Genomic DNA, 25,190 nt, shown 5'->3' on the forward strand with positions numbered 1-25,190 from the left:
AACTTACAACACAGATTCTAGAAACATTTTTTATAGTCACCTTGTAAAACTCAGGTATATTTTTCTCTCTTTGCTCCTCAGCTGAAACAAAAATCTGTTTCAAGTACTATCACGGTGTAAGTGGAGCACTACGAGCCACAACTCCATGTATTACAGTAAAAAATCCAGCTGCGATGGTAAGTGGAATATTTACTGCATGCTAATATAAAAGCAAAATTCTGCGGATGCTGGAAATATGAAATATAAACAGCACGTGCTGGAAATACTCAGCCAGCCTGGCAGCACCTGTGGAGAGAGAGCCAAAGTTAACGTTTTGTGTCTAATATGAATATTCTCCAGGACCTCAGTTCAAAGTCAAGGAAATGGCCATGAATAAGTGGAAACAGTTGTTCAGAGATTGCGAGAGGAAAGCAAGTTGGAGGATTTGGAAGGGACGCACAATTTGTAATGTGTAGGTTGGTCAGTAATGTATCCCTTGGCAGCATCACCTGAAAATGAAACATCAGTTTCCACTTGCATGCGTATATCTCCCAGTTACCTCCCAGTTCTACCTCACCAGCACCCCTCTTGCCCCCTCCACTGTCTCAAAGTTGTTGGACAGCTTGTTTGATATGTTCATCCCCGACCTACCAACTCACATCCTTCTTCCTGACAAAGAGGCTGAATCAGGGTGTTCACAGACTTTTTCTTACATTTGACCTCGGTGTGAGATTCTGACCGCATTGCCATGCCTTCACTGTCTGCTTCCTCCACCTTGCTTCAGTCATCTTCTGCAGAAACCCTTTGTTGTCTCAAGATTTGACGATTTGAGTGCTCTCCTGGCTGACTATTCAACATGAACATATGCTCAAAAAACTCTGGAGCTGGTTTAGCACACTGGGCTAAATAACTGGCTTTTAAAGCAGACCAAGGCAGGCCAGCAGCACGGTTCAATTCCCGTACCAGCCTCCCCGAACAGGCGCTGGAATGTGGCGACTGGGGGCTTTTCACAGTAACTTCATTTGAAGCCTACTTGTGACAATAAGCGATTTTCATTTCATTCAATTTCACTCTGCTGCCCATATTCTAACTCGTATTCACCATCACTCATGTACATGTTGACCTGCAATGAATCCTGGTCTGACAGAATGCCTGTTTTAAAATCTGTATCCTTGTTTTCAAATCCTTTCATGGCCTTATCCCTTCCTATCTGTAATCTCCTCCAGGCCTTCAAGATCTTCACTCATCATGTTCTCTCCCTCTGAGTTCATTGTCTTCTTATCCTGCCTAAATCTCTCACCAATTCATACCCATGGCCAGTCCTTTGACATTGTCATCCTGTGGTCTTGCTAGTCCCAAGGTATCAATTATAAATCAGACCATCTCTGATCACGTCCTTGTATCACTGGCCACCCACACGTCCCTTCATTGCCCCAATCCTACTTCTTTCTGTATCTGTCCCTGGAAAAAGACAATCCCCAAATTCACTTTCAACGCACTTTCAGAATCCCATTAATGCAGCCTTTGGACCTCCAATTTTGCTGTTACTGATTTGTTCAACCACATCCTCATCTCCAAATTTGAGTCCCTGGTCTGGAATAAAACCGTTACTTCCTCTCAACCTGGCTTTTTCCTTGGTACAGCCATCACCTCCACTCCCTTTAGCCCAAAGGACACAGATTTAGAACATAGAACATAGAACAGTACAGCACAGAACAGGCCCTTCGGCCCTCAATGTTGTGCCGAGCCATGATCACCCTACCCAAACCCACGTATCCACCCTATACCCGTAACCCACCAACCCCCCCTTAACCTTACTTTTATTAGGACACTACGGGCAATTCAGCATGGCCAATCCACCTAACCTGCACATCTTTGGACTGTGGGAGGAAACCGGAGCACCCGGAGGAAACCCACGCACACAGGGGGAGGACGTGCAGACTCCACACAGACAGTGACCCAGCCGGGAATCGAACCTGGGACCCTGGAGCTGTGAAGCATTTATGCTAACCACCATGCTACCCTGCTGACTTGAATGGATATGGTGGCCAGCTGGTTTAGCCATTCACCGCCAAAGTCCTTGAATGTGCTGTCACCTCCCAAATCCCTTCACATTTTTTATTGTAACTCCATGTCTGTCTCCCTCCAAACATATTACTCTCCTTGTCATACTGCACTAAGGCTCTTATCAAGATCACAAATGCCCGCACCATCCTCCTCCAACGCCTCTTCTCTCATCCATCTGGGAGGGGCTGCATTCCTTCCATTCCTATCTGTCTAATCTTAACCAATCGATCACTTGCAATGGCTTGTCTTCCTATTCCTACACAGTTAACCTCCAGTGTCCCTTTGGCCCTCTACTATCTCTCGTTTGCATGTTTCCCATTTGCCTTCATTTTACACTTCCTTCTCAGATCATTATCCAGCTCCCTTTTGAAAGCACCAGAATCCCGTGGAACATGGCTCACATTTGTTTAAAGATGGTGTGCAACATTCAGCTTTGTGCAGTTGTGTCTGAGGTCAGCATTTTTTTCTTATTGAACTCTGCGGCACAAAGGAGGGTAGCAGGAGAATGGCAGCTTGCATGAAGGCTCGGAACCGGCAAAGATGAGTGAGTAGGGGTGCAGTGTGGATGGAGTCAGCGGCATGGTAGAGTCAAGTAGGAAATGGGATGGGTATGGTGGAGGAGTGTGGTGAGAACAGACTTGGATTGGATTGGATTTGTTTATTGTCACGTGTACCGAGGTACAGTGAAAAGTATTTTTCTGCAAGCAGCTCAACAGATCATTCAGTACATGGGAAGAAAAGGGAATTAAACAGAATTCAAGAAAATACATGAGAATACATAATAGGGCAACACAATATATACAATGTACTACATATGCATTGGCATCGGATGAAGCAGACACGGGTGTAGTGTTAATGAGGTCAGTCCATAAGAGGGTCATTTAGGAGTCTGGTGACAGTGGGGAAGAAGCTGTTTTTGAGTCTGTTCGTCCGTGTTCTCAGACTTCTGAATCTCCTGCCCGATGGAAGAAGTTGGAAAAGTGAGTAAGCCGGGTGGGAGGGATCCTTGATTATGCTGCCTGCTTTCCCCCGGCAGCGGGAGGTGTAGATGGAATCAATGGATTACTATCAAGGTAAGAAAATGAAGGCGGTGTCAGTACTGGTCAAATGTGGATCCATCTCAGGTTGTTGGTTGGCAGAGTCTTTTCAGAGCTTTGAGTTCACCTACAATATTTCAATTCTCCCCGCTAATAATGGTGTTGGACAATGTCCTTTACGAAGCATAGAAGGGAAGACCAGGTGAGCCTGCATATCCAGCTGTGTCCCACAGAGGGGTAAGCACAACAGTGGACACTAACACGGACATTCAATGAAGAATGAACTCAAAAATACATAATTTCTTCCACAAGAAAGAAATGTCCCTAATTCACCTGTAACCATGAGGCATGTCAGTAATTTAGCCCTCTGACTAAGCTCCTTTCACTAAGTAATAATGATACTCACATTAATAAAGTGGAACCAATGCAATGTGAGATATTTACAAGCGGAATTAAAATTTGAAAAATACCCGTGCCACTTTCATGCACTTCACTAGACGTTTTAAGTTAGTGGTGATAGAGTTGGACAGGTAAGTTCTTGCATTAATATAGTGTTCCTGTTTGTGCATGAGGCTATTTTATAGCCTATCTGTAGCTGAAGCAATGTCAGCTGATGATGGGTTTCACCATTGAAAAGCATCCCAAGCCGTGTGATTGTGTGCATCTTGCGTACAGCCTGCTGGCAGTTAAAATTGTAATTGCTGGGAAACAGGGAAAAAGCAATGGAGCAGAAGTGGGGCAGACGTTCGGTTCTGCTGTCAGGAACAGCACACAATGTTTAAAATTCTTGCCCAACATCTTTTTTTAAAAAAGTATTTTTATTCAACATATTTACTACAGTTTTACAATTCACAACAACCTCACAAAACCCCTAACCCACCAAACCCCCGCCCGCCTCAACAATTAACAGTAACCAACTCCCGAATGTGCATGGTAAATAAACCCCAACAATTGTAGAGCCCATTACTCCCCCCCCCCCCTCCCCTTAGAGCAAACGTCACCTTTTCCAGGGCCAGAAACTCCAGCAGGTCCCCCCATCAAGCCGAGGCACAGAGTGGAGAAACTGACCTCCACCCCAACAAGTCCCACCTATGAGCAACCAGTGAGGCGAAGGTTAAAATATCTGCCCCCGGACCCACCTGTAGCTCCGGCCGATCCAACACCCTGACTATCGCTTGTAGGGGATCAGGCTCCATATCCAAATGTAAGACCCCTGAGATGGTGCTGAACACCATCCTTCAAAACCTTTCCAGCTTCGGGCAGGACCAAAACATGTATACATGGTTCGCAGGACCCCTCCCACATTGCTCACGGACATCCTTCACCCCCTCAAACAGCCGGCTCATCCTAGACTTTGTCAGGTGTGTCCTGTACGCTACCTTCAGCTGTATCAGTCCCAGCCTCGCACACAAGGGCAAGGCATTCACCCTCTGCCGCACCTTGCACCGCAGATCCTCCTTCAGCACCATCCTCAACACTTCATCCCAGTTCACCTTTACCCCCTCCATGGACACCCGATCCTCCTCCAAAATTGTAATCCCTACTGGAAAGCTCGGCTCTGAAATATACAACAACAAGTCATCTGCATATAAGGACATCCTGGGCAAGATTCTCCGTCTTGCCAGACTATTTTCTGGCATGGTGCGCACCCGCCGACAGCGGGATTCTCCGTTCCCAATGCCGGCAAATCGGATATCCCACTGTGGGCCACCCACGCTGCCAGGAAAAGAGCAGGTGTGGGTGCGCTGCCTGCGGGGCGGACGATCCCACCAACAGAGAAACCCACAGCCTATGGTCCACTCCCCACCCTTCACTATCCTCTTCAACTACCCCAAACTCCTCAGCGTAATGGCCAAGGGCTCTATAATATTAATCATCTTTATAATAATCTTTATTGTCACAAGTAGGCTTACATTAACACTGCAATGAAGTTACTGTGAAAAACCCCTAGTCTCCAAATTCTGGCGCCTGTTCGGGTACACAGAGGGAGAATTCAGAATGTCCAATTCACCTAACAGCATGGGCGGAATTCTCTGCTGGTGGCCAAAATCGTGGAGGCCGTCGTGAACTCGGCCAAGGTTCACGATGGCCTCGGGGCCCGCTCCCTGCACCTAATTCACCCCCACCCGGGGGGCTAGGAGCGGGCCCCCATCGTTCCCGGCCGCGACCTCAGCTGCCGGAAATGACACCCGAACGACGCTTCGCGGATGTAATCCGCGCATGCGCAGGAACCCACGCATGCACGGATGACATCAGCGCGCAGATGACGTAAACTCGCGGTGCCATCTTTTTCCACCGCGGCCCGGCAAGACGTGGCGGCTTGATCTTGCCAGGCGGCGGAGGGGAAAGAGTGCGTCCGTTTTGGATGCAGGCCCGACGATCGGTGGGCACCGATCACGGGCCTGTCCCCTCCGGAGCACAGTCGCGGTGCTCCCGTCCCAATCGAGCCCCTGGATGCCCCAAACGGGCATCTGGCGCCCGTTTCACGAATGTAGCGACCAGGTGTGGTTGCTGCCATTGTGAAACGGGCGTGAAGGGCCGGCCGCTCGGTCCACCGGGCTCGGAGAATCGCCGTTCACCGTGAAAAACGGCGAGCGCCGATTTTTCCTGGGGGGGGGGGGGGGGGGGGGGGGGGAGAATCGCGGGGGCGCCAGGGGGGTCGTAAAAAATGTCGGGAGGCCCTCCCACGATTCTCCCACGCTACGTGGGGAGCGGAGAATTCCGCCCCATGTCTTTCAGGATTTGTGGGAGGAAACCGGAGCACCCAGAGGAAACCCACGCAGACACAGGGAGAACATGCAAACTCCACACAGACAGTGACCCTAGCCGGGAATTGAACCTGGGACCACGTAGTTGTGAAGCAACAGTGCTACCCACTGTGCTAGCACACCGGCCACAGTAGCAGAACCTGTACACCTGACCAATGCAAGTATAACCAATGCAAACACAAGGGAGGACATGGGGCATCCTTGCCTCATGCTCCGGCGCAATGCAAAATACCCTGAGTTCATACTATTTCTGCACACACTCACCATCATCTCCTTATATAGCAACTGCACCCATGCCACAAACTTCGACCCAGTCCCAAATTTCTCCAATACAGCCATCAGATAACTCTACTTCACCCGATTAAATGCCTTCTTCGCATCCAACACCACCACCATCGTCTCCCTTCCCTCTGCGACCTTTTTAAAAAAAACTGTATTTTATCACAAACATGTATCAAAGCAGGTTAGAGCAAACAAACATTCTGGGAAACATACTTCCCAAAAATCAACTAAACAGTCTGGATAGATTTTTCCCATTTTCACCCCCCCCCTCGTAAGGCAAACAGCCCCACAAACACGGCTACAAACACCCCCCATCTTTCTCAAACTCCCCCGCTGAGCCCCTTAACTCATACTTTATATTCTCTAACCACAGGAAGTCGTACAGATCACCCAACCAAGCTGCTACCCCTGGTGGAGATGCTGACCGCCGCTCCAGCAAAATTTGCCGCTGTGAAATCAGAGAGGCTAAGGCCATGACATTGGCCTTCCACCTCTCCATGAGCTCCGGCTTCTCTGAGACCCCAAATATCGCCATAATAGAGTTCAGGTCCACCTCCTCCTCCGCTACCCTGGCTAAGACCGTGAACACTCCCGCCCAGAATCTTCCCAATTTTTCGCAACCCCAAAACATGTGCACGTTATTCGCTGGTCCTTGCCCACACCTCTCTCACTCATCTGCTACCCCCTGAAAGAACCCAGTCACTCTCGCCTGAATCATATGCACCCTGTGCACCACCTTCAACTGTATCAGGCTCATCCTTGCACAAGAAGAGGTCCCGTTTACCCTACGCAGTGCCTTACTCCATACTCCCCAATTGATCTCCCCTCCCAACTCTGCTTCCCATTCCTTGATCTTCACCACCCGCTCACCTCCATGCTCCCCCAGCCACTTCTGTTTATCCCCAATTCTTCCATCCCCTTCCACATCTGGAAGCAGCAGTCCCTCCAGCAGGGTGCATCCCGGCAACCTAGGGAATCCCCTCCTGACATTTTGCGCAAAGTCCCTAACGTGCAGATACCTGAACTCACTCCCCTTCGCAGCTCTACCCTTTCCCTTAGCTCCTCCAGACTGGCGAACCCTTCCTCCAAATACGAATCCCTCACCTTGACCAGCTTCCCTCCACCTCCTGTATACACTACACATCTCCCCGGCTCAAACTCATGATTCTCGCACAGCGGCGTTAGCACCGACATCTCTTCCATCCTAAAATGCCTCCTCAGCTGATTCTATATATTCACTGTGGACTGCACACTGGGCTCCCTGAATATCTACTCGGAGCAATTGGAAACACTGCAGTCACCATAACCCTGAAGCTAGACCCCTTACAAGATTCCTCCTCCATCCAACCCACTCTACCCCTTCTCCTTCCCACCACCGCTGCACCTTGTTCACATTCGCCGCCCAATAATAATGAAGCAAGTTCGGCAACGCCAACACCTCCCTGCTGCCTCTGCCTCTGTAACAGGGTCCCCCTCACCCTCGGCACCTTCCCCGCCCATACAAAGTCTGAGATGATCGTGTCCACTTTCCGAAAAAAGGCCTTTGGTATAAAGATTGGGAGAGCCTGAAAGATAAACAAGAACCTCGGCAGAATATTCATTTTCACCACTTGGACCCTCCCCGCCAACGTTAAGTGCAGAGTATCTCACCTCTTAAGATCCTCCCTGGTCTCCTCCACCAGCTTCGTTAAGTTCCACTTATGGAGCCCCGTCCATTACCTCACTTCCTGAATCCCCAAATACCTAAACTGATACCTCGCTACCGCAAATGGAATCCCCCCTTAATTAGCCCGCTGTCCCAGCTCATTCACCGGGAATATCTCGCTTTTCCCAACATTCAGTTTGTACCCTGAGAACCCTCCAAATCTCCCCAACAGGCCCTCAATCCTTCCCATCCTCTGCCCCTGCAGCATTTTCCTCCCCGCCAATCCCTCCACCCTCGAACATTCCCTGCCCACCTCCACTATTTCGCTCACTAGACGGTCATGTTCCGCCCTCCTTTCCTTATCCGCACAAGCCGTAAACAAAATAATTTCTCCCCGGACCACTGCCTTCAGTGCTTCCCAAAAAATGGCCACCGACACCTCCCCATTCTGATTGAACTCCACAAAATCCCTAATCGCCGCCCGCACCTTATCACAAAAACCTCCATCCGCCAACAACCCCGAGTCAAACCTCCACTCCGCCCTCTGCTCTTGCCCCATTCTAAACCGAATCTCCAGCTAGTGGGGCGCATGGCCAAAGGTAACTATCCCCGCATACTCTGCCCCCTCCATCCCAACCAAAATCTCCTGACACACTACAAAGCAGTCATTTCTCGAATACACCTTATGGACATGCAAAAAGAAGCAATACTCCCTTCCCCTGGGTTCTGAAAACACCATGGGTCCACCATACCCATCCTCTCCATAAACCCCCCCAGCTCTATCGCTGTTCGTAACCTACCCATTGACCTGGGGCTCGACCTATCCACCCTCGGCTCCAGGACACAGTTAAAATCTCCTCCCATGATCAACTGGTGGGTGGCCAAATCCGGGATCGCTGCCAGCAACCCCGTCATAAACCCCACATCATCCCAATTTGGGGCATACACATTTACCAACACCACCGGTGCCCCTTCCAATATCCCACTCACAATCACATATCTCTCACCCAGATCCCTCACCTCCTTCGCACTCACAAATCCTATTTTTTTGCTCATTAAAATCGCCACACCCCTCGATTTCAAATCAAACCCCGATTGCAAAACTTGCCCGACCCACCCCTTCCTTAACCTGACCTGGTCCTTCACATGGAGGTGTGCCTCCTGCAGAAAGACCAACCCCGCTCCTGAGGTGTGCGAACACCCGCTACCTTTTAATCGGCCCATTCAGTCCCCGGAAGTCCCAACCTTACCGGAGCCCTCCAATCCCCTCTATCGTCCGTTACCTTCCCTACTTAACTCCCGCCACATTAATTCCACCCTACACCTAGCTCATCCCAGATGGCCCCTTTCTCCGCCCCTGACCATGTCTTCTCTCACCCCCTGCCACATCGCAGCAACCTCCTCCCTCCTCCCCCCTCCCCACCAGCCACCCCTCTCAGCCTTCTCCCCCAACACTTCCGTTCACCAGCATAACCCCTCCAAACTTAAGCCAACACTTTTGCCACTATCTTGGCGTCTACATTCAGCAGAGATATGGGCCTATACGACCCACACTCCACCAGTTCCTTGTCCTTCTTAAGCAGCAATGAGATAGAGGTCTGCAACATTGTCTGTGGCAAAGCACCCCTGTCCATTGTGTCCTCTAACCTTCCCACCATCAACAGTGCCTATTCTTAAATCTTTTATAAAATTCAACCGGGAACCAGTCATCCCCACCACCTTCCCTGCCTCCAGCCTCCCAATCGCCACCTTCACCTCCTCCACCCCCACCAGCTACTCCAACCCTGCCCTCTCTGCCTCCCCAACCTCGCCCACCCAAAAACTCCCTCATCTCTCGCTCCACCTCTGGTGGCTCCGACTTACACAGGTCCCTATAGAACTCCTCAAAAACCTCATTAATCTGTTCCGGAGCCACCACCAACTCACCTGTCTTGTCTCACATCTGAACTATCTCCCTTGCCACGGCCTCCCTAGACCTGCTGACATACACCCTGCTTTCTCCCCGTACTCATAAACAGGCCCCCTCGTCCTTCTCAACTGACGCACCGCTATCCCCATGGACAATAGATCAAAACTCGCCTGCAACTCCTTCCTCTTTGCCAGGAGATCTGCGTCTGGGTCCCCCGTGTACCTCCCATCCACAATCTCTTCTATCAGTTGTTGGCCTTCTCTCTATCCTCCCTATCCACATTAGCTTTAAACAAAATCACCCCACCCCTCAACACCGTCTTCAGAGCCTCTCAGACCACCGACCGTCAGATCTCCCCCATACATTTAAACCCCACAAACTCCTCAATCACCTTCCCGATCTTATCACAGAAGCCCCGATCTGCTAGTAAGCCCACATCCATTCTCCATCCTGGCCTCTGAGCTGCCTCCTTCTCCAGTACCACAGCCATCCAATGGGGACTTGATCGAGATCACAATTGCCGAGTACTCCGACCTCTTAACTCCGCAAACAATGTCATCCCCACCTCAAAAATGTCAATCCTCGAAAACACCTTGTGCATTGAGGAGAAAAACAAATTCTCCCAATTGCCACGGGTCCACTCCCCCCATCTCCCTCACAAGCCCTGCCAACGCCTCCCCCCCTCCCCTCCAATGCACTGATCACTGTCATGTACCTGAATGAAACACCTGACTCATCCACCCCTTCCTAAGCCTCACCTGGTCCTTCACCCTCAAGCGGGTCTCCTGCAGCATCACCACACCAGCCTTTAAACTCTTCAAGGTCGCAAAAACTCGCTCTCTTCGTTCGTCCCCCTAATCCCCTCCCGTTCCATGTCACCATTCTAACCAGGGGTCTCTCACCCCCCCCCCCCCCCCCCCCCCCCGCCCCACCTATTACCCCAGGCCCTGCATATCCGACCGTGCCCAGCCCACCCTTTTGTTACCGTCAAACCCTCTTCCCCCGTCTCCCAGAATCCTTCCATCCACTTCCTCTTGCCAACACCTCACCCACTATGGATCCCCTCCCCCAACTATTCACACCTCCCCGGTCCATCAAAACCTGTTCAACTAGACTCCAATGACTGCGGCCCCTCCCCTAACCACACTCCCATTCACTAGTCAACCTACGTTTGCTAGTGAGGTGACCCCTGCCAGAGCCTCCCCTCCCCCTCCTCAGTAACTCAGCCCCACAGCCCCACATGCCCAACATCCAACTCCCTTACAGCAAGAGACAATACAGAACCGCACCCATATGGAAAAAAGAAAACCAAAACCCAAAGCACATGTAAACGAACCACCCCCCACATTCAAGAAACAGAAAACAAAACCCCAATCAAATAAAACTCAACATAAGAAAAACACCATCCCTGTCCCCACCAACCAAGTCCAAGTCCAAACTCTCATCTCAGTCCTAGTCCTTCAGCTTCAAAGAACGCCTCCGCCGCCTCAAAATAAAAATCCCTCGAATTGTGAGTCACTCTCAGCTTCGCAGGGTAGACCATTCCAAACCTCACTCCGCCGCTGTACAATGCCACCCTCACCTGTCCAAAGGTCACCCACCTTCTCGCCAACTCCGCCATCAGGTCTTTGCAGATGTGTATACCAACGCTTTTCCACTTCACATCTCCTCTCTGCTTCGCCCTGCTCAAAATCTTCTCCTTCACGTGTAGCTGTGGAAGCAGACTATAACTGCCCGTCGTGGCTCATTCGCTTTATGTTTCAGCCTGAACGACCGATGTGCCCTGCCCTATACGTAACATCCGCAAACATTGTCGCAAAGTACTCGGTCGGCCTTGGGCCCTCCACCCCCTCGGGCAAGCCAACAATTCTTAATTTTGCATCCTCGACCTGTTCTCCACATTTGCTCTGAGCCTTTCGGTGACCTCCGCCACCCTCTGTAGCTCCTCACCCATCGAGGTGAACTGGTTTCTTTGTTACGACAATGGTCACTCCACCCCCTTCAATTTCTCTCCTTACTCCCGCACCTCAACCAACGCCGACATCACTGCCGTCTTTACCGGGGCAATTGCCTCCTCGACCCACTCTCTCAGCAAAGCCACCATATCCCTCTGAAGCACCTCCATATGCTTGGAAAGCAGCCTCTTGAACTCCACCAACATCACCTCGATCAGAGTTTCCACTGTGAGGGTGCGGCCCCAAACGTAGACCCAGCCCCTGCCATCCTTCTTCCTACAGGATTTATAGCCTCACTCACCGGCGGACTTTCGCTCACCCCTTTTTTCCCAGCACCTTTCTTCTGGGGCTTCGACATTCCTTGTCTTCCTTATGACTTCCCATATCGTCTCAACCACAAACTACCCTTGAAACCGGATATAAAAGTCCAAAAATCCGAGACTCTAGCTCAGGAGCCACCTAATGTGCGACCTCCACCTACATGCCGTTACTGGGAGTCCACCATCTAGCAGCACGGTAGCACAAGTGGATAGCACTGTGGCTTAACAGCGCCAGGGTCCCAGGTTCTATTCCCTGTTGGGTCACTGTCTGTGAGGAGTCTGCACGTTCTCCCCGTGTCTGCACTGGTTTCCTCCGGGTACTCCAGTTTCCTCCCACAGTTCAAAGACGTGCAGGTTAGGTGAATTGGCCATGCTAAATTGCCCTTAGTGTCCAAAACAGTTAGGAGGGGGTTACGGGGATAGGGTGGAAGTGAGGGCTTAAATAGGTCGGTGCAGACTCGATGGGCCGAATGGCCTCCTTCTGCACTGTATGTTCTATCCTCTTTTAATTCTGTTATTTATCCAAAGTGAATAGAGTCAATAAAACTGAATATATTAGTCTTGGACTGAAGACTGGAAAATGTTTTGATTAATTTCTTCTGTTATAAACAGGAAAAGTGAACACAACTTTTTGGTACTGAGCAATGCTTGCAACAAGGTTACAGGGTGTGATTTTATCGCATCCGAACAACACAGGAAGAGAGCGTTAAAATATTAAACATGTAATTTCCTTTATACAGACTTTCTTGTGTGTGTATAGATTTTGTCTTTTAAACTTTCACGACATGCATGCAAAATATGTGCAATTATTTTTTTCCCCTGCAAGTAAATATATTTTTGGACATCTGGTTTTGTAGGATTTTAAATTGTCAATAGCTTTCATTTTCTAATACTGTGGAACCATGTTCATTTTTGGCCGTGTAAGATTAATCTTTGTGATCAGCTGGCCCAAAGCCCAAAGTTCATCTAATTTGTAGATAACTAAATACTGTATACTGAATTTTTCCAAATGCAACTCCTTCAGTTTTATTTAAAAATGCATGGGCGGTATTCCCATCTCTCCCCCCCCACCCCCTCTCCCTACCGGGTGGGAGAATCACCGGGGTGGCGCGCGAATAGCGCCACGCTGTCCCGACCCCTGCACGTGATTCTCCCCCCCCACCCCCCCGAAACCAGCGCCGCGCGAATTGTGCCGGGCCACTTGGAGAATCGCCGCAAACGTCGAGCAGTGATTCTCCGGCCCGGATGGGCCGAGCGGCCGCTCCGACACGACAAGGTCCTGCCGGCGTCATCCACCCCGGTCGCTGCCGGCGGAACTCTGTGGGAACGCTCGGGGGGAGGCCTTTGGTGGGGGGGGGGAGGTCTCCTTCACCGGGGAGGGCCTCCGAAGGGGTCTGGCCTGCGATCGGGGCCTTCTGGTCCCTGTGTCAGCCGCTTTCTGTCCTCGCCCCTTGTTGTTTCCTCTGGCCTCTCCCTGTTTCCTGCCCTCCCATTTCTGTCGGCACTCTGTGTTCCCGGCTTTATCAATTGTCGGCTTTGAACAGGTCTTGGAACACGTTGGTGAATGGCCCCCATGCTTTGTGGAAGCCATCTTCAGACACTCGGATAGTGAACTTGACCTTCTCCCAGTGGAGAAATTCCGATAGGTCTCCCAGCCAGTCTGCAGCTGTGGGTGGTGCTGCTGATTACCAACAGAGCAGGATTCTTCGGCGTGCGACTAGGGAAGCAAAGGCAAGGGTGTCGGCCCTCTTCCCCATGTGCAGTTCTGGCTGGTCCGATACCCCAAAGACTGCCACTCTCGGGCAAGGTTCTCCCTCATCCCCACCACCTTGGACATTGCCTTGAAGAAGGCTGTCCAAAACCCGACAAGTCTGGGGCAGGCCCAGAACATGTGGTGTGGTTGGCCAGGCCTCCCTGTCACCGTTCACATTTATCCTCCCCCTCTGGGAAGAACCTGCTCATTTGGGTTCTTGTCAGGTTTGTCTGTGCACCACTTTCAGCTGCATGAGACTTAGCCTTGAGCAGGAGGAGATGGGGTTGGCCCTATTCAGTGCTTCACACCAGAGTCCCCACCCTATTTCCTTCCCCAACTTTTCCTCCCATTTTACCCGAGTTTTGTGTAGTGAGGAGCGTTACCTTTCTAAAAGTCGTCCATATATTTTCCAGCAGTTCCCCTTTCCCAGACGGTCTGCGTCCAGTAATTCCTCCAATATTGTGTCTCTCGGGGCCCTTGGGTATGTTGTTCACCCAGTATTCTCCAGGGCTTCCACAATTCTCCGCTTCCGATGGGCCAAATTCCCAACTGCGCGGTTCACTTGTGCTTTTAAAAATCGTGAAACGGGCACCATGGCTGCTGAGGGAGAGAGAGGTAGGACACGGAGAGGCGCGACTGCGGGCTGCTGGGCCTGACACGGCTCCTGCTGGCTGAGGTGGGGGAAGACCTGCCGTGGGGCGGGAGGTGATGGGGGAATGGGCCTTGTGGCCATGGTGACCCCCCACCGGACTGGGCCAGTGCCCAGGCACGGGCTGCCATTGCTGAGGGCCTGCAAGGCCGCCATCTTGCTGCGCACCCCACTGACCACCCACCTTGCCTTTTTGATCTGCAGATTGACAACCCCTGAATGGTGCCTCCACCACACCCTCCGCCATACCCACCACCACCCAACCGGCAGCCACCTGCTGGTGGGGATCACGCAGCCCACCTTAGCCCCTATGGGGCGCCTTGGAGCAAACCCATGACAAGGCCAGCGCCAGCCGACGGTGCCCCTGGCAGCAAGGACCTGTTCCAGGCCCAGAGTCCCTACAGTGCCAGGCACCAACTGAGCCAGAGATGGGGAATGGGGGGGGTGGAGAGGGAGAACAGAGCCTGCAACGCCATCCGAAGCCACCATGTAACCTGGTGGACTTGGTTGAGCACGGGGGTAGGCACCAAGCTAACATGTCGACCTTTTACCCCCTGCAGAATACAACCTGCAGTGGTGGCCTTCCTCCTAGTCGCCGCAGTCCTGAGGGGATGCCCGTGTCCCTCCCAACTGCTTGCCTTTTTCTGCCGAGCCCAACACGGGATCCTCTCCCGATCCTGGTATCTGTGCAACTTGGCTGTTATCGCCCTTGGCTACTCCCTGGCCTTGTGCTTTGGTTGGAGTGACTTATGGACCCTGTTGATCTACGGCAGCTGTCTATTCCAACCAGTTTGTCCAGTATCTAGGCCAGGCACGGTCGTGTCTCTGCCCTCAGATCCCTCTGGCAGGCCCAGTATTGGAATATTTTGTCACCCGGGTCGGTTGTCCTGATCCTCGACCTTCCCTTTCAGGCTCCCTTGGGTTGCCACCAACCTCTTTATCTCAGCCTCCAGGACAACGATCCGGTCACCCTGGTCCGTTGATGCCTTTTCGAGTTCTTGAATCGTTGTCCCTTGGGCTTCCAGCCTCCTTCCCATCCAGTTGAGCGATGTCAGCGTGACAGACAGTGCCTCCTCTATCACTCTGACTGCCGCTTGGATCTCCACCTTTTTTGTCCTTCATCGCGGTAATTTCCTTTGTTAGGAACACCTTGCAATCATCTTCTGGATGGAGTCGAGTCGCCGGTCTCTGTCTCTCGGGGTAGCCGGGGACCCCCCGCTGCTCCTGCCCTTTTCCGCAGTTTCTGGCTTCCCTGCGGCCTCTCGAGCTACTACTGCCTGGCAATCTTTTCTTCTTTTCTGTCTTTGTGGGTGAGGGGGGGGGAATGAGTCCGATTTTTCGGGCCAAATTCGGCCAAAAGTGCCCATTTTGCTGTGTTCTGGAAGAGAGCCAGCCACCTGGTGTGTGACTGCTCAGCACATCCCTGTCACTGGTATGCTGGTGTTCATGAACCTGGTGAGCTTCCTCCCAGCCCTCTTCATCTGGGTGAGTATTTTCATAGCTTCTTTCATTTAAACCACTCTTGGTACTTGACGAAGATTTGCTTTGCAAATTCCCTGGGAAGAGAAAGGCTTAATCTACAGTGTCCTGGAAAGAAAGATGATTTGAGGAAGGAAAACAAATTCATAAATTTAGTTGCATTGGTGAGGAAAAGAAGCATCAAAGTCCTGTCAGAAATTCTGGTTCGAATGAGGACATGCGCTGGTCTTGTGTACACCCAAAGTGCTAGTCATTTATTGATTGAATAGTTTTATGTTATCCTGGTGGTATTGATCTGCATATATGTTATATTTAGCGGCATTGAAAGTATGTTTGAGTCTGCTTTTTTTTCTAACGAATGAGTCAAAAATGATCTATGCTCTATGGCAGTATTTTAGATAGTCTATTGCACAGATGGACTAGGCTTTGGGGTTTGGAACCGTGGATATGTGTATTTTGGACCCCTCAATTCAGAGCCCAGCCCTCAATAAAACAGAACTCCCTTAAATAGTCTTACAAACCAAACACATGGCAGTAACTCCAAAACCCCCTTGCATGATTGAAATACTTCTTATCTTACTGATCTTCTGTTAATTGGAGGTAGTAACTATTACATGAGACAAGACAAATATCCTCCTGCTTGTAATTTAACTATAAGATCTACGTAAACAGTTCGAGCACTCAATGACTCCTCCTCTTTCCCATAAATCAGCTTGTCTTTTTAACTCTTCATCCTGTAACAAAGAATCGAGTCAAATATATTAACAGATTTTCTCTTTCTGAATGACAATTATTAATTTAAAGCCTATTTCTTAAGAGCAATCTCAGAATACTGTGGGGGAAAAAGCATTTTATTTTTGTTGGTCTGCTGAGAGTGAGAATATCCATCATGTAGGAGTTTACAGTTTCCATGAAGCACGACATTCTCCTGTACATGAATATTCACAAGAGAAGGTCCTCACTACTTAGAACATAGAACAGTACAGCACAGAACAGGCCCTTTGGCCCTCGATGTTGTGCCGAGCAATGATCACCCTACTTAAACCCACGTAACCCGTATACCCGTAACCCAACAATCCCCCCATTAACCTTACACTACGGGCAATTTAGCATGGCCAATCCACCTAACCCGCACATCTTTGGACTGTGGGAGGAAACCGGAGCACCCGGAAGAAACCCACGCACACACGGGGAGGACGTGCAGACTCCACACAAACAGTGACCCAGCCGGGAATCGAACCTGGGACCCTGGCGCTGTGAAGCATTGATGCTAACCACCATGCTACCGTGAGGCCCCAAGTTTTGGGGCCCTCCACTTACAGAGGAATGACTTGCAGTCAGAGTGAACATGCATTTATTGTGATTTTACAGTGGCCAATATTTAGGATATCCTCTTTAAGGCAGTGATTTGAAAAACAGTTCTGCAATGCAAACTTGTGGCATTTCAAAATATTGCTAACTTAAAATGGAGGCAGAAAACAGCCTGAATCAAAATAATAGTCTTTTTAAAATTTTGACAAAACCAGCATCGCTGGCTATCTAGCGAGATAAAATGAGACAATGTGCGATTCGTTTACATTCATGATAAAACAAGAAACTGCAGCCATGGACCCTTTTGCCAGCCAGCTGCTAGCAAAACTGTTATCTTTTGTTTTACAGGCTGGAGGAGATGAATTAGGAGAAGGTGGATCAGATGGTCAGAATAGTCAAAAACTTGTCAGATTCACATTATCAGGTAAGGTGAATCTTCATTCCAAATCCAACACACTGTTTGATAATAAAGATCATTTGGATCTAATTAATGTGCATTTTAAACATTTCAATTCAAACCACTCTTTGAACATCATTTTATTATTGTGTTTACACGGCCGGGGTTGGGAGACATACTTTAAAATCAATTGGTGGAATTCACCGCTCCTGAGACTAAGTCTTGACATCGGCACAAGATTCGTGGATTTCTATGACAGTAAAACTGGCGCCGCACCTTGTGGTGGTATGATTAGCATAGCTGCCTGCCATTGGTGCAGAACACCGGCTTACCATTGGCCCTGGTCGGTCATGTGCCTCTCGACTGGTTGGTTGAGACCAGTCATATGACGGCTCCCCGATTGGTCGAGAGGCTGAGTTAACCCCGCCTCCAGGGCAGGGTATAAATACCCAGTACTCCCGGCGGTCGTCCTTCTACTGTAATCGACCGCCGGGCTTAACATCTAGTATATTAGAGCCATACTTTTGTTCAGCAACTCGTCTCGCGTTCAATTGATGGTACTTCAATTTAATATACTAGAAATTTGAAGATGGAGCTCCGGATCAAGCCCGACTGCCTCCGCATCAGCCCGCAAACTCCGAACGCATCGGCAATCTTCAAGCATTGGCTGGCGTGTTTCGATAGCTATCTGGCGACCGCAAGCAGCCCCCCCATGGCACAGAAACTTCATATTCTCCATTCCAGCATGGGCATGGCGGCCTACGCGATGATAGAGGTAGAAAAGGAATATGACGTGGCCATGGATACGCTAAAAGGAAAATTTCTTAAGCCGGTAAGCCGAGTGTATGCCCGACATCTGCTGGCTACCGGACACCAAGTGCGGGTCCTGGGCTCCGCCATCTTGGGGCCCCGACTCCACGTGCGGGTCCTGGGCGCCGCCATCTTGGGGCCCCGACCCCACGTGCGGGTTCTGGGCGCCGCCATCTTGGGGCCCCAACTCCACATGCGGGTCCTAGGCGCCGCCATCCTGGACTGGCACACAAGGTCCTGCCAGCACCTACTCGGCTGACGACGACTATGGATCTTCTCCACGGCTCGCGGCCATTCAGCTCGACTAGTCACGTCCACGCACGCTCGCCAAGACGACGACGCAAATCAACCTCAACGGCCACGAGACGGACTGCCTGCTGGACTCCGGGAGCACGGAAAGCTTCGTACACCCTGACACGGTAAGACGCTGCGCGCTCCCTGTCCATCCTGTAAAACACAAAATCGGGTTAGCCTCAGGTTCGCACTCCGTCCGCATCACCGGGTGCTGCATCGCGGACCTCACGGTCCAGGGGAAGGTTTTTAAAAATTATAAACTCCTTATCCTCCCCGACCTTTGCGCACCGGCACTCCTAGGACTGGACTTCCAGTGTAACCTGTAGAGCTTGACCTTCCAATTCCGCGGCCCTATACCCACCTCACTGTCTGCAGCCTTGCGTCCCTCAAAGTAGACCCCCCCTCCTTGTTTGCTAATCTCACCCCCGATTGCAAACCCGTCGCGACCCGGAGCAGACGGTACAGCGCCCAGGACCGGACCTTCATCAGGTCCGAGGTCCATAGGTTGCTGAAGGGAGGGGTCATCGAGGCCAGCAACAGTCCCTGGTGAGCCCAAGTGCTGGTGGTCCGGACTGGGGAGAAAAACCGGATGGTCATCGACTACAGTCAGACCATCAACCGGTTTACACAGCAGGACGCGTATCCTCTCCCCTGTATTTCCGCCATGGTAAACGAGATTGGGAAATACAAAGTCTTCTCCACGGTGGACCTCAAGTCCGCTTATCACCAGCTCCCCATCCGCGTGAGTGACCGCAAGTACACCGCGTTCGAGGCAGATGGGCGCCTCTACCACTTCCTCAGGGTTCCATTCGGTGTCACAAATGGGGTCTCGGTCTTCCAACGGAGATGGACCGAATGGTCGACAAGTACGGGTTACGGGCTACCTTCCCGTATCTCGATAATGTCACCATCTGCGGCCACGACCAGCAGGACCATGACACCAACCTCCGAAAATTCCTCCAATCCGCAAAACTCCTTAACCGAACTTACAATAAGGATAAGTGCGTGTTTAGCACCGACCGTCTAACCATCCTCGGCTACGTAGTGCGTGACGGAGTGATAGGCCCTGACCCCGAACGCATGCGCCCCCTGATGGAACTCCCTCTCCCCAATACCCTCAAATCCCTCAAACGCTGCCTGGGTTTCTTTGCTTACTACGCCCAATGGGTTCCCAACTACGCCGACAAGCCCCGTCCCCTCATTCAGTCCACGACCTTCCCGCCGTCGACAGAGGCCTGCCAGGCCTTTAGCTGCATCAAAGTGGACATCGCAAAGGTCACGATGCGCGCCATCGACGAGTCCCTCCCCTTCCAGGTCGAGAGCGACGCATCAGAAGTAGCTCTGGCGGCCACCCTGAACCAAGCGGGTAGACCTGTGGCCTTCTTCTCCAGAACCCTCCAGGCTTCCGAACTCCGCCACTCCTCAGTGGAAAAGGAAGCCCAGGGCATAGTCGAAGCTGTGCGACATTGGAGGCACTATTTGGCCGGCAGGAAGTTTAGCCTCCTCACAGACCAACGGTCAGTAGCCTTCATGTTCGATAATGCACAGAGAGGCAAGATTAAGAACGACAAGATCTTGCGGTGGCGGATCGAGTTGTCCACGTACAACTACGATATCTTGTATCGTCCTGGGAAGCTCAATGAGCCTCCTGATGCCCTATCCCATGGTACCTGCGCCAGCGCGCAGAAAGACCGCCTCGGCTCCCTCCACGCGGACCTCTGCCATCCAGGGGTGACCCGTTTCTATCATTTCATAAAGACCCGCAACCTGCCCTACTCCATCGAGGAAGTCAGGACAGTAACCCGTGACTGCCACATCTGCGCAGAGTGCAAACTGCACTTCTACCGCCCCGAGCGCGCGCATCTGATCAAAGCATCCCGCCCCTTCGAACGTCTCAGCATAGACTTCAAGGGGCCCCTTCCCTCTAGCAACCGCAACATTTACTTCCTGATGGTGATCGATGAATACTCCCGCTTCCCCTTCGCCATTCCCTGCCCCGACATGACCACATCGACCGTCATTAAGGCCCTCCTCTCCATCTTCTCCCTGTTCGGCTGTTCGCCGGTATGTTCCCCGCGTACATACATAGTGATCGGGGGTCCTCCTTTATGAGCGACGAGCTGCGTCAATTCCTGTTCAGCAGGGGCATTGCCTCTAGCAGGACGACCAGCTATAAACCTCGGGGTAACGGACAGGTCGAGCGGGAGAATGGTACCATCTGGAAGACCATACTACTGGCCCTCCGGTCCAGAGATCTCCCTATTTCCCGATGGCAAGAGGTTATCCCTGATGCCCTACATTCCATCCGCTCCCTCCTCTGTACCACAACTAATCAAACACCTCATGAACGTCTTCTTGTTTTTCCCAGGAAGTTGTCCTCCGGATCCCCTCTCCCGACGTGGCAGGCCGCCCCCGGACCCATCTTGCTCCGGAAGCATGTGCGGGTGCACAAGTCCGACCCGTTGGTGGAACAAGTCCAGTTACTCCACGCTAACCCGCAGTATGCGTACATGGAGTACCCCAACGGTCGGCAGGACACGGTCTCCCTCCGGGACCTGGAATCCGCCGGCGTGCGGTCTTCGGGGGGCTTCACCACAGACCCCCCCCGGCCCCTTTTCCCCCAGCGCCCCACCCAGGCCACCACTTCCCCATCCATGGCGTCTCCACCACCAGCCCGGGGTACGGAGACAGTTCAAGGACCACCGCTCCCGGAGTCCAGGACATCAGCTGAACCACCACCATCGGCTGAACCAACGTCACCAACTCCCCTGCGGCGGTCTGCCAGGACGTCACGGGCAACGAAAAGGCTGATCGAGTCCATTTAACTTCAACACCACCATGGACCTTGTATGGACACTATGCACTGTTGCTAAATGTCTGGGCCAGTGGGAAGCCAAGGATACATTTTTTTTTCTCCTTACTACTCATACCACCAGTTCTCTCCCCCCACCCCCCAGCTCTCGTTGTCACCCCCCCTTCCCCCCCCCCCCCAGGGCTTCTTTCTCCGCAAGGGGTGAATGTGGTGGTATGATTAGCATAGCTGCCTGCCATTGGTGCAGAACACCGGCTTACCATTGGCCCTGGTCGGTCATGTGCCTCTCGACCGGTTGGTTGAGACCAATCGTGTGACGGCTCCCCGATTGGTCGAGAGGCTGAGTATAAATACCCAGTACTCCCGGTGGTCGTCCTTCTACTGTAATCGACCGCAGGGCTTAACATCTCGTATATTAGAGCCATACTTTTGTTCAGCAACTCGTCTCGCGTTCAATTGATGGTACATCACACCTGGACAAATTCAATGACCGTTAAGGGACTAGCACGGCGCCACATGGAACACAATCAACTCCAATGGAAATGGTGCAGGAGTCGCCAGATTTGTGATTGACACTCAGGAGGCTGACAAGCTGCAGCCTTTTATACACACTTCATTCTTCGCACATATCATCCCAGCCAACAAGATGGCAGTGAGGAAAGCGGCACCTGATTTTGTGAACGCCGAGCTCCAGACCCTGTTGGACAATGTGGAGAAGAGGCGGGCAACCCTGTATCCCGGCAGGGAAAGAGGCTGCCAGCTGCCGCCGTTCGCCTTGCCTGGGTGCAGGTATCAGAGGCCTTTGGTGCCATCAGCAACACTGTCGGGACCGACCAGCAGTGCCGGAAGAATCTCCTCGACTTCCTCAGGGCAGCCAGGGTGAGTAGGCAGCACTATGCCCTTGGCACCAACCTCTGCCCTGCATACACCCCAAGCCCCCCCCAACATCCCCCGGAGGACGGCTGAACCCACACCCTGCACCACATTACAACGCCATACCGGCTTCCCTGGCTGCATGCCCTGGCCACTGAAGCCACCAACTACCCACCCCCTGGGCTGCACGTGTCGGACTGCCTGACACTGTCGTTTTCTGTTATCCAACCCCAGGAGAAGGTCACCCATAACCGCTGGGAGTGGGAGAAGACAGGAGGGGGAGCGCCGGACCTGCGGCCTCTCACCGTGACCGAGCAGCAGGCCCTGGATGTGGTCGGCGGTCCCGAGGAAAGGGCAGTCGCCGGGGTGGAAGTTGGCATCCGGCGAGGAAGTGAGACCCCGCTGAGTTGCGTTTCACCGTGACACATGTGTCACCCTTACCCCCACACACCACCCTCATTCCACACCACTCCCACATCTCCGCTCCACTACCACCTATTCCCCCTCCCAAACCTCCTCCCCAACATACCCTCATGACTTCCACGACACCCGCGACTTTAATGAAGAGGCTCCTGGGGAATTTTCTGCTGCGCAACACACGCATGCTCCCATACAGCAGGTGGAGGTAGGAACTCCCGAGGGGGCGGAAGTTCGGAGGGCAGGCTGACACCAGGGAATAGCTTCTGTCGGGATGGGTTTCGGGCTTCATGAATGGACGATCTCATCGATCGTGAAGCTGCAGTCGCAGAGCCAGGGCCTACACGAGGGGTTCTCAGTGAGCATCCAGTACCTGCAGGTGCAGATGGAGGAGTCCAATCACGTGCAGGAACAGGAAGTGGTACTGGCCATCCATGTCACCCAGGCCAACACCACATGGGTGGCATCCATGGTAGAGGCCTTGGGGGCGAGAGTTGGATCAGCATGTTCAAGGCCTGGGGCACTTTGTGCAGGCAGTGGCTGAAGCCCAGGACAGGACTATCCTCTCACAGGCAGCCATGTGCCAGGGCCACCTAAACATTGCAGCATGGCTCAGTCACAGCGGGCCATGGCTGAGAGTAGTGCTGGCATTACCCAGGTGCTGGCCGACTAGCTACAGACACAGTCGGATGTTATGGAGGATGCAGCAGACCAGCACGATGCGGGCGACCCTCCGAAGGCCCCTCCAGAGCGGTCCAGACACCTGAATTGCATCTTCAGGATGTCGAAGCGCAGTTCGATCACGCCCCTGGTCGTGACATGGCCGTTGTTGTAGCGGGTGCACACATCAGTCTGTGGCCTCTGGATAGATGTCATCAGTCATGCCCGCAGCGGATACGCCCTGTCGCTCAGGAGGTAGACACCTCCAGCCAGGGGTGCACCTCGAACAGGCTACGAACTGTCAAGTGTGCCAGGATGAAGGCGTTGTGCACACTGCCCGGGTATTTGATGCAGACGTGGATGATGCGCATCTGATGGTCACACACCAGCTTCAAGTTCATTGAGTGGAACTCCTTTCCCTCCGTCACCCTTTCGGTTTGTGAAGAGTGGCCTGTCATCTGCAAGTCCTCGTGGGGCAACATGCATCCCCTCGATCATCCCTTGGACATGGGCATCTCGGCGATGGCAGTGGACCCCACTGCCCGGGCATCCTGGTGGGCACGGTCCACATTGAAATGGATGCATTATGCTGACTGGGTATATACGGCCTCTGTGTTGGCACAGATACACCTGTGCACTGATCTCTGTGAGCTCCCAGACAGGTCTCCACTCGGCACCTGGAAGGACCCCGTTGCATAGAGGTTCAGGGTGACCATTAGCTTGATGGCCACAGGAGCAGGTGTGCCTCCCCCCCCCCCCCCCCCCCCCCCACCCTGTCTGCAGGGGGTGAAAGGCCGACATGTTAGCATGGTGCGTACCCCTGAGCCCAACCACGTCCACCGGACTACACTGTGGTCCCGGTTGGCACTGCGGACTCTACTCCCACATGTCCAACCCCCCCCCCCCCCCAACAATTTGGGCACCCATAGCCCCGTTGGCGTCTGGTACCGTGGGGACCTCTGGCCTTGGTGCCCGTTCCTGCTGCAAGGAGCACTGTCAGCTGGCACTGCCCTTGCCATCGACATACTCCGTGGCCACCGTCCGGCACCCCGTTTAGGGGTGTTGCCCTTAGGCAGGCCGCATGATGCCCTGCTGGTGGGTGGCGGCCGGTTTGGGGATGGTAGCAATATGGTGGACTGTGCGGGGGTGGAGGGTGGGGGTGGGCGTAGTGGCCGACTTCAGTCTACAGAACCAGGGGCCAAGGCCGGTGGTCAGTGGGGTGCACAGCATGATGGCTGCCTTGCAGGTCACGGCAATGGCAGTCCATGCCTGGACATCGCCCCAATCCCGTGAAGGGTACCAATGCAGCCCTCAGGCCCATTTGCCCCCACCCCCACGCCCTTCCCTGCCAGGGTGTCCTCCACCTCAGCGAGCCTGATCAGTGTCAGGACCGGCCACCCACGGTCGCACCTCTCCATGTCCTATGCTCTCTCTCTCGCTCATCAGCCACGGCGCCTGTTTCTCGATTTTTAAAAGCACAAGTGAACCTCGCTGTCAGGAATTCCCCCCAGTGAAGGAGGAGAATTGTGGAGGCCCTGGAGAATACCGGATCAGCCCGCTAATGGTATGCCAGTGGTGTTTATTGTAAGTGTGGATTGGAACGCATTGGTGCCGCTGTCGAGGCACCAGAGAATTGTGATTTGGCGTTAAACCAGCGCCTGCCACGATTTTGGCGTCAAAACCGATTCTATGCCCAATCACATTTTGCGATTCTGAAGTCGGCTGACAGAGCATCCTGCGCAATGTATTAGATGCTTACAAAGTTGACATAAG

The 25,190-nt window shown here is 52.5% G+C and overlaps 1 protein-coding gene across 4 annotated transcripts in view; it reads left to right on the forward strand.

The window, feature by feature from the left end:
- The window catches only part of LOC119961788 (E3 ubiquitin-protein ligase HECW2-like), a 514,237-nt gene that overhangs the window by 264,382 nt on the left and 224,665 nt on the right, over positions 1–25,190 (forward strand). For all 4 annotated transcript variants that reach the window (XM_038789112.1, XM_038789113.1, XM_038789110.1 and 1 more), the window contains exons 4-5: positions 82–176; positions 17,503–17,578. In XM_038789112.1, the coding sequence (XP_038645040.1) occupies positions 82–176; positions 17,503–17,578 (171 nt within the window). The remainder of the gene's footprint in view (positions 1–81; positions 177–17,502; positions 17,579–25,190) is intronic.

This window comes from Scyliorhinus canicula, chromosome 2 (genome assembly GCF_902713615.1).
Source record: "Scyliorhinus canicula chromosome 2, sScyCan1.1, whole genome shotgun sequence".
NCBI lineage: Eukaryota > Metazoa > Chordata > Chondrichthyes > Carcharhiniformes > Scyliorhinidae > Scyliorhinus > Scyliorhinus canicula.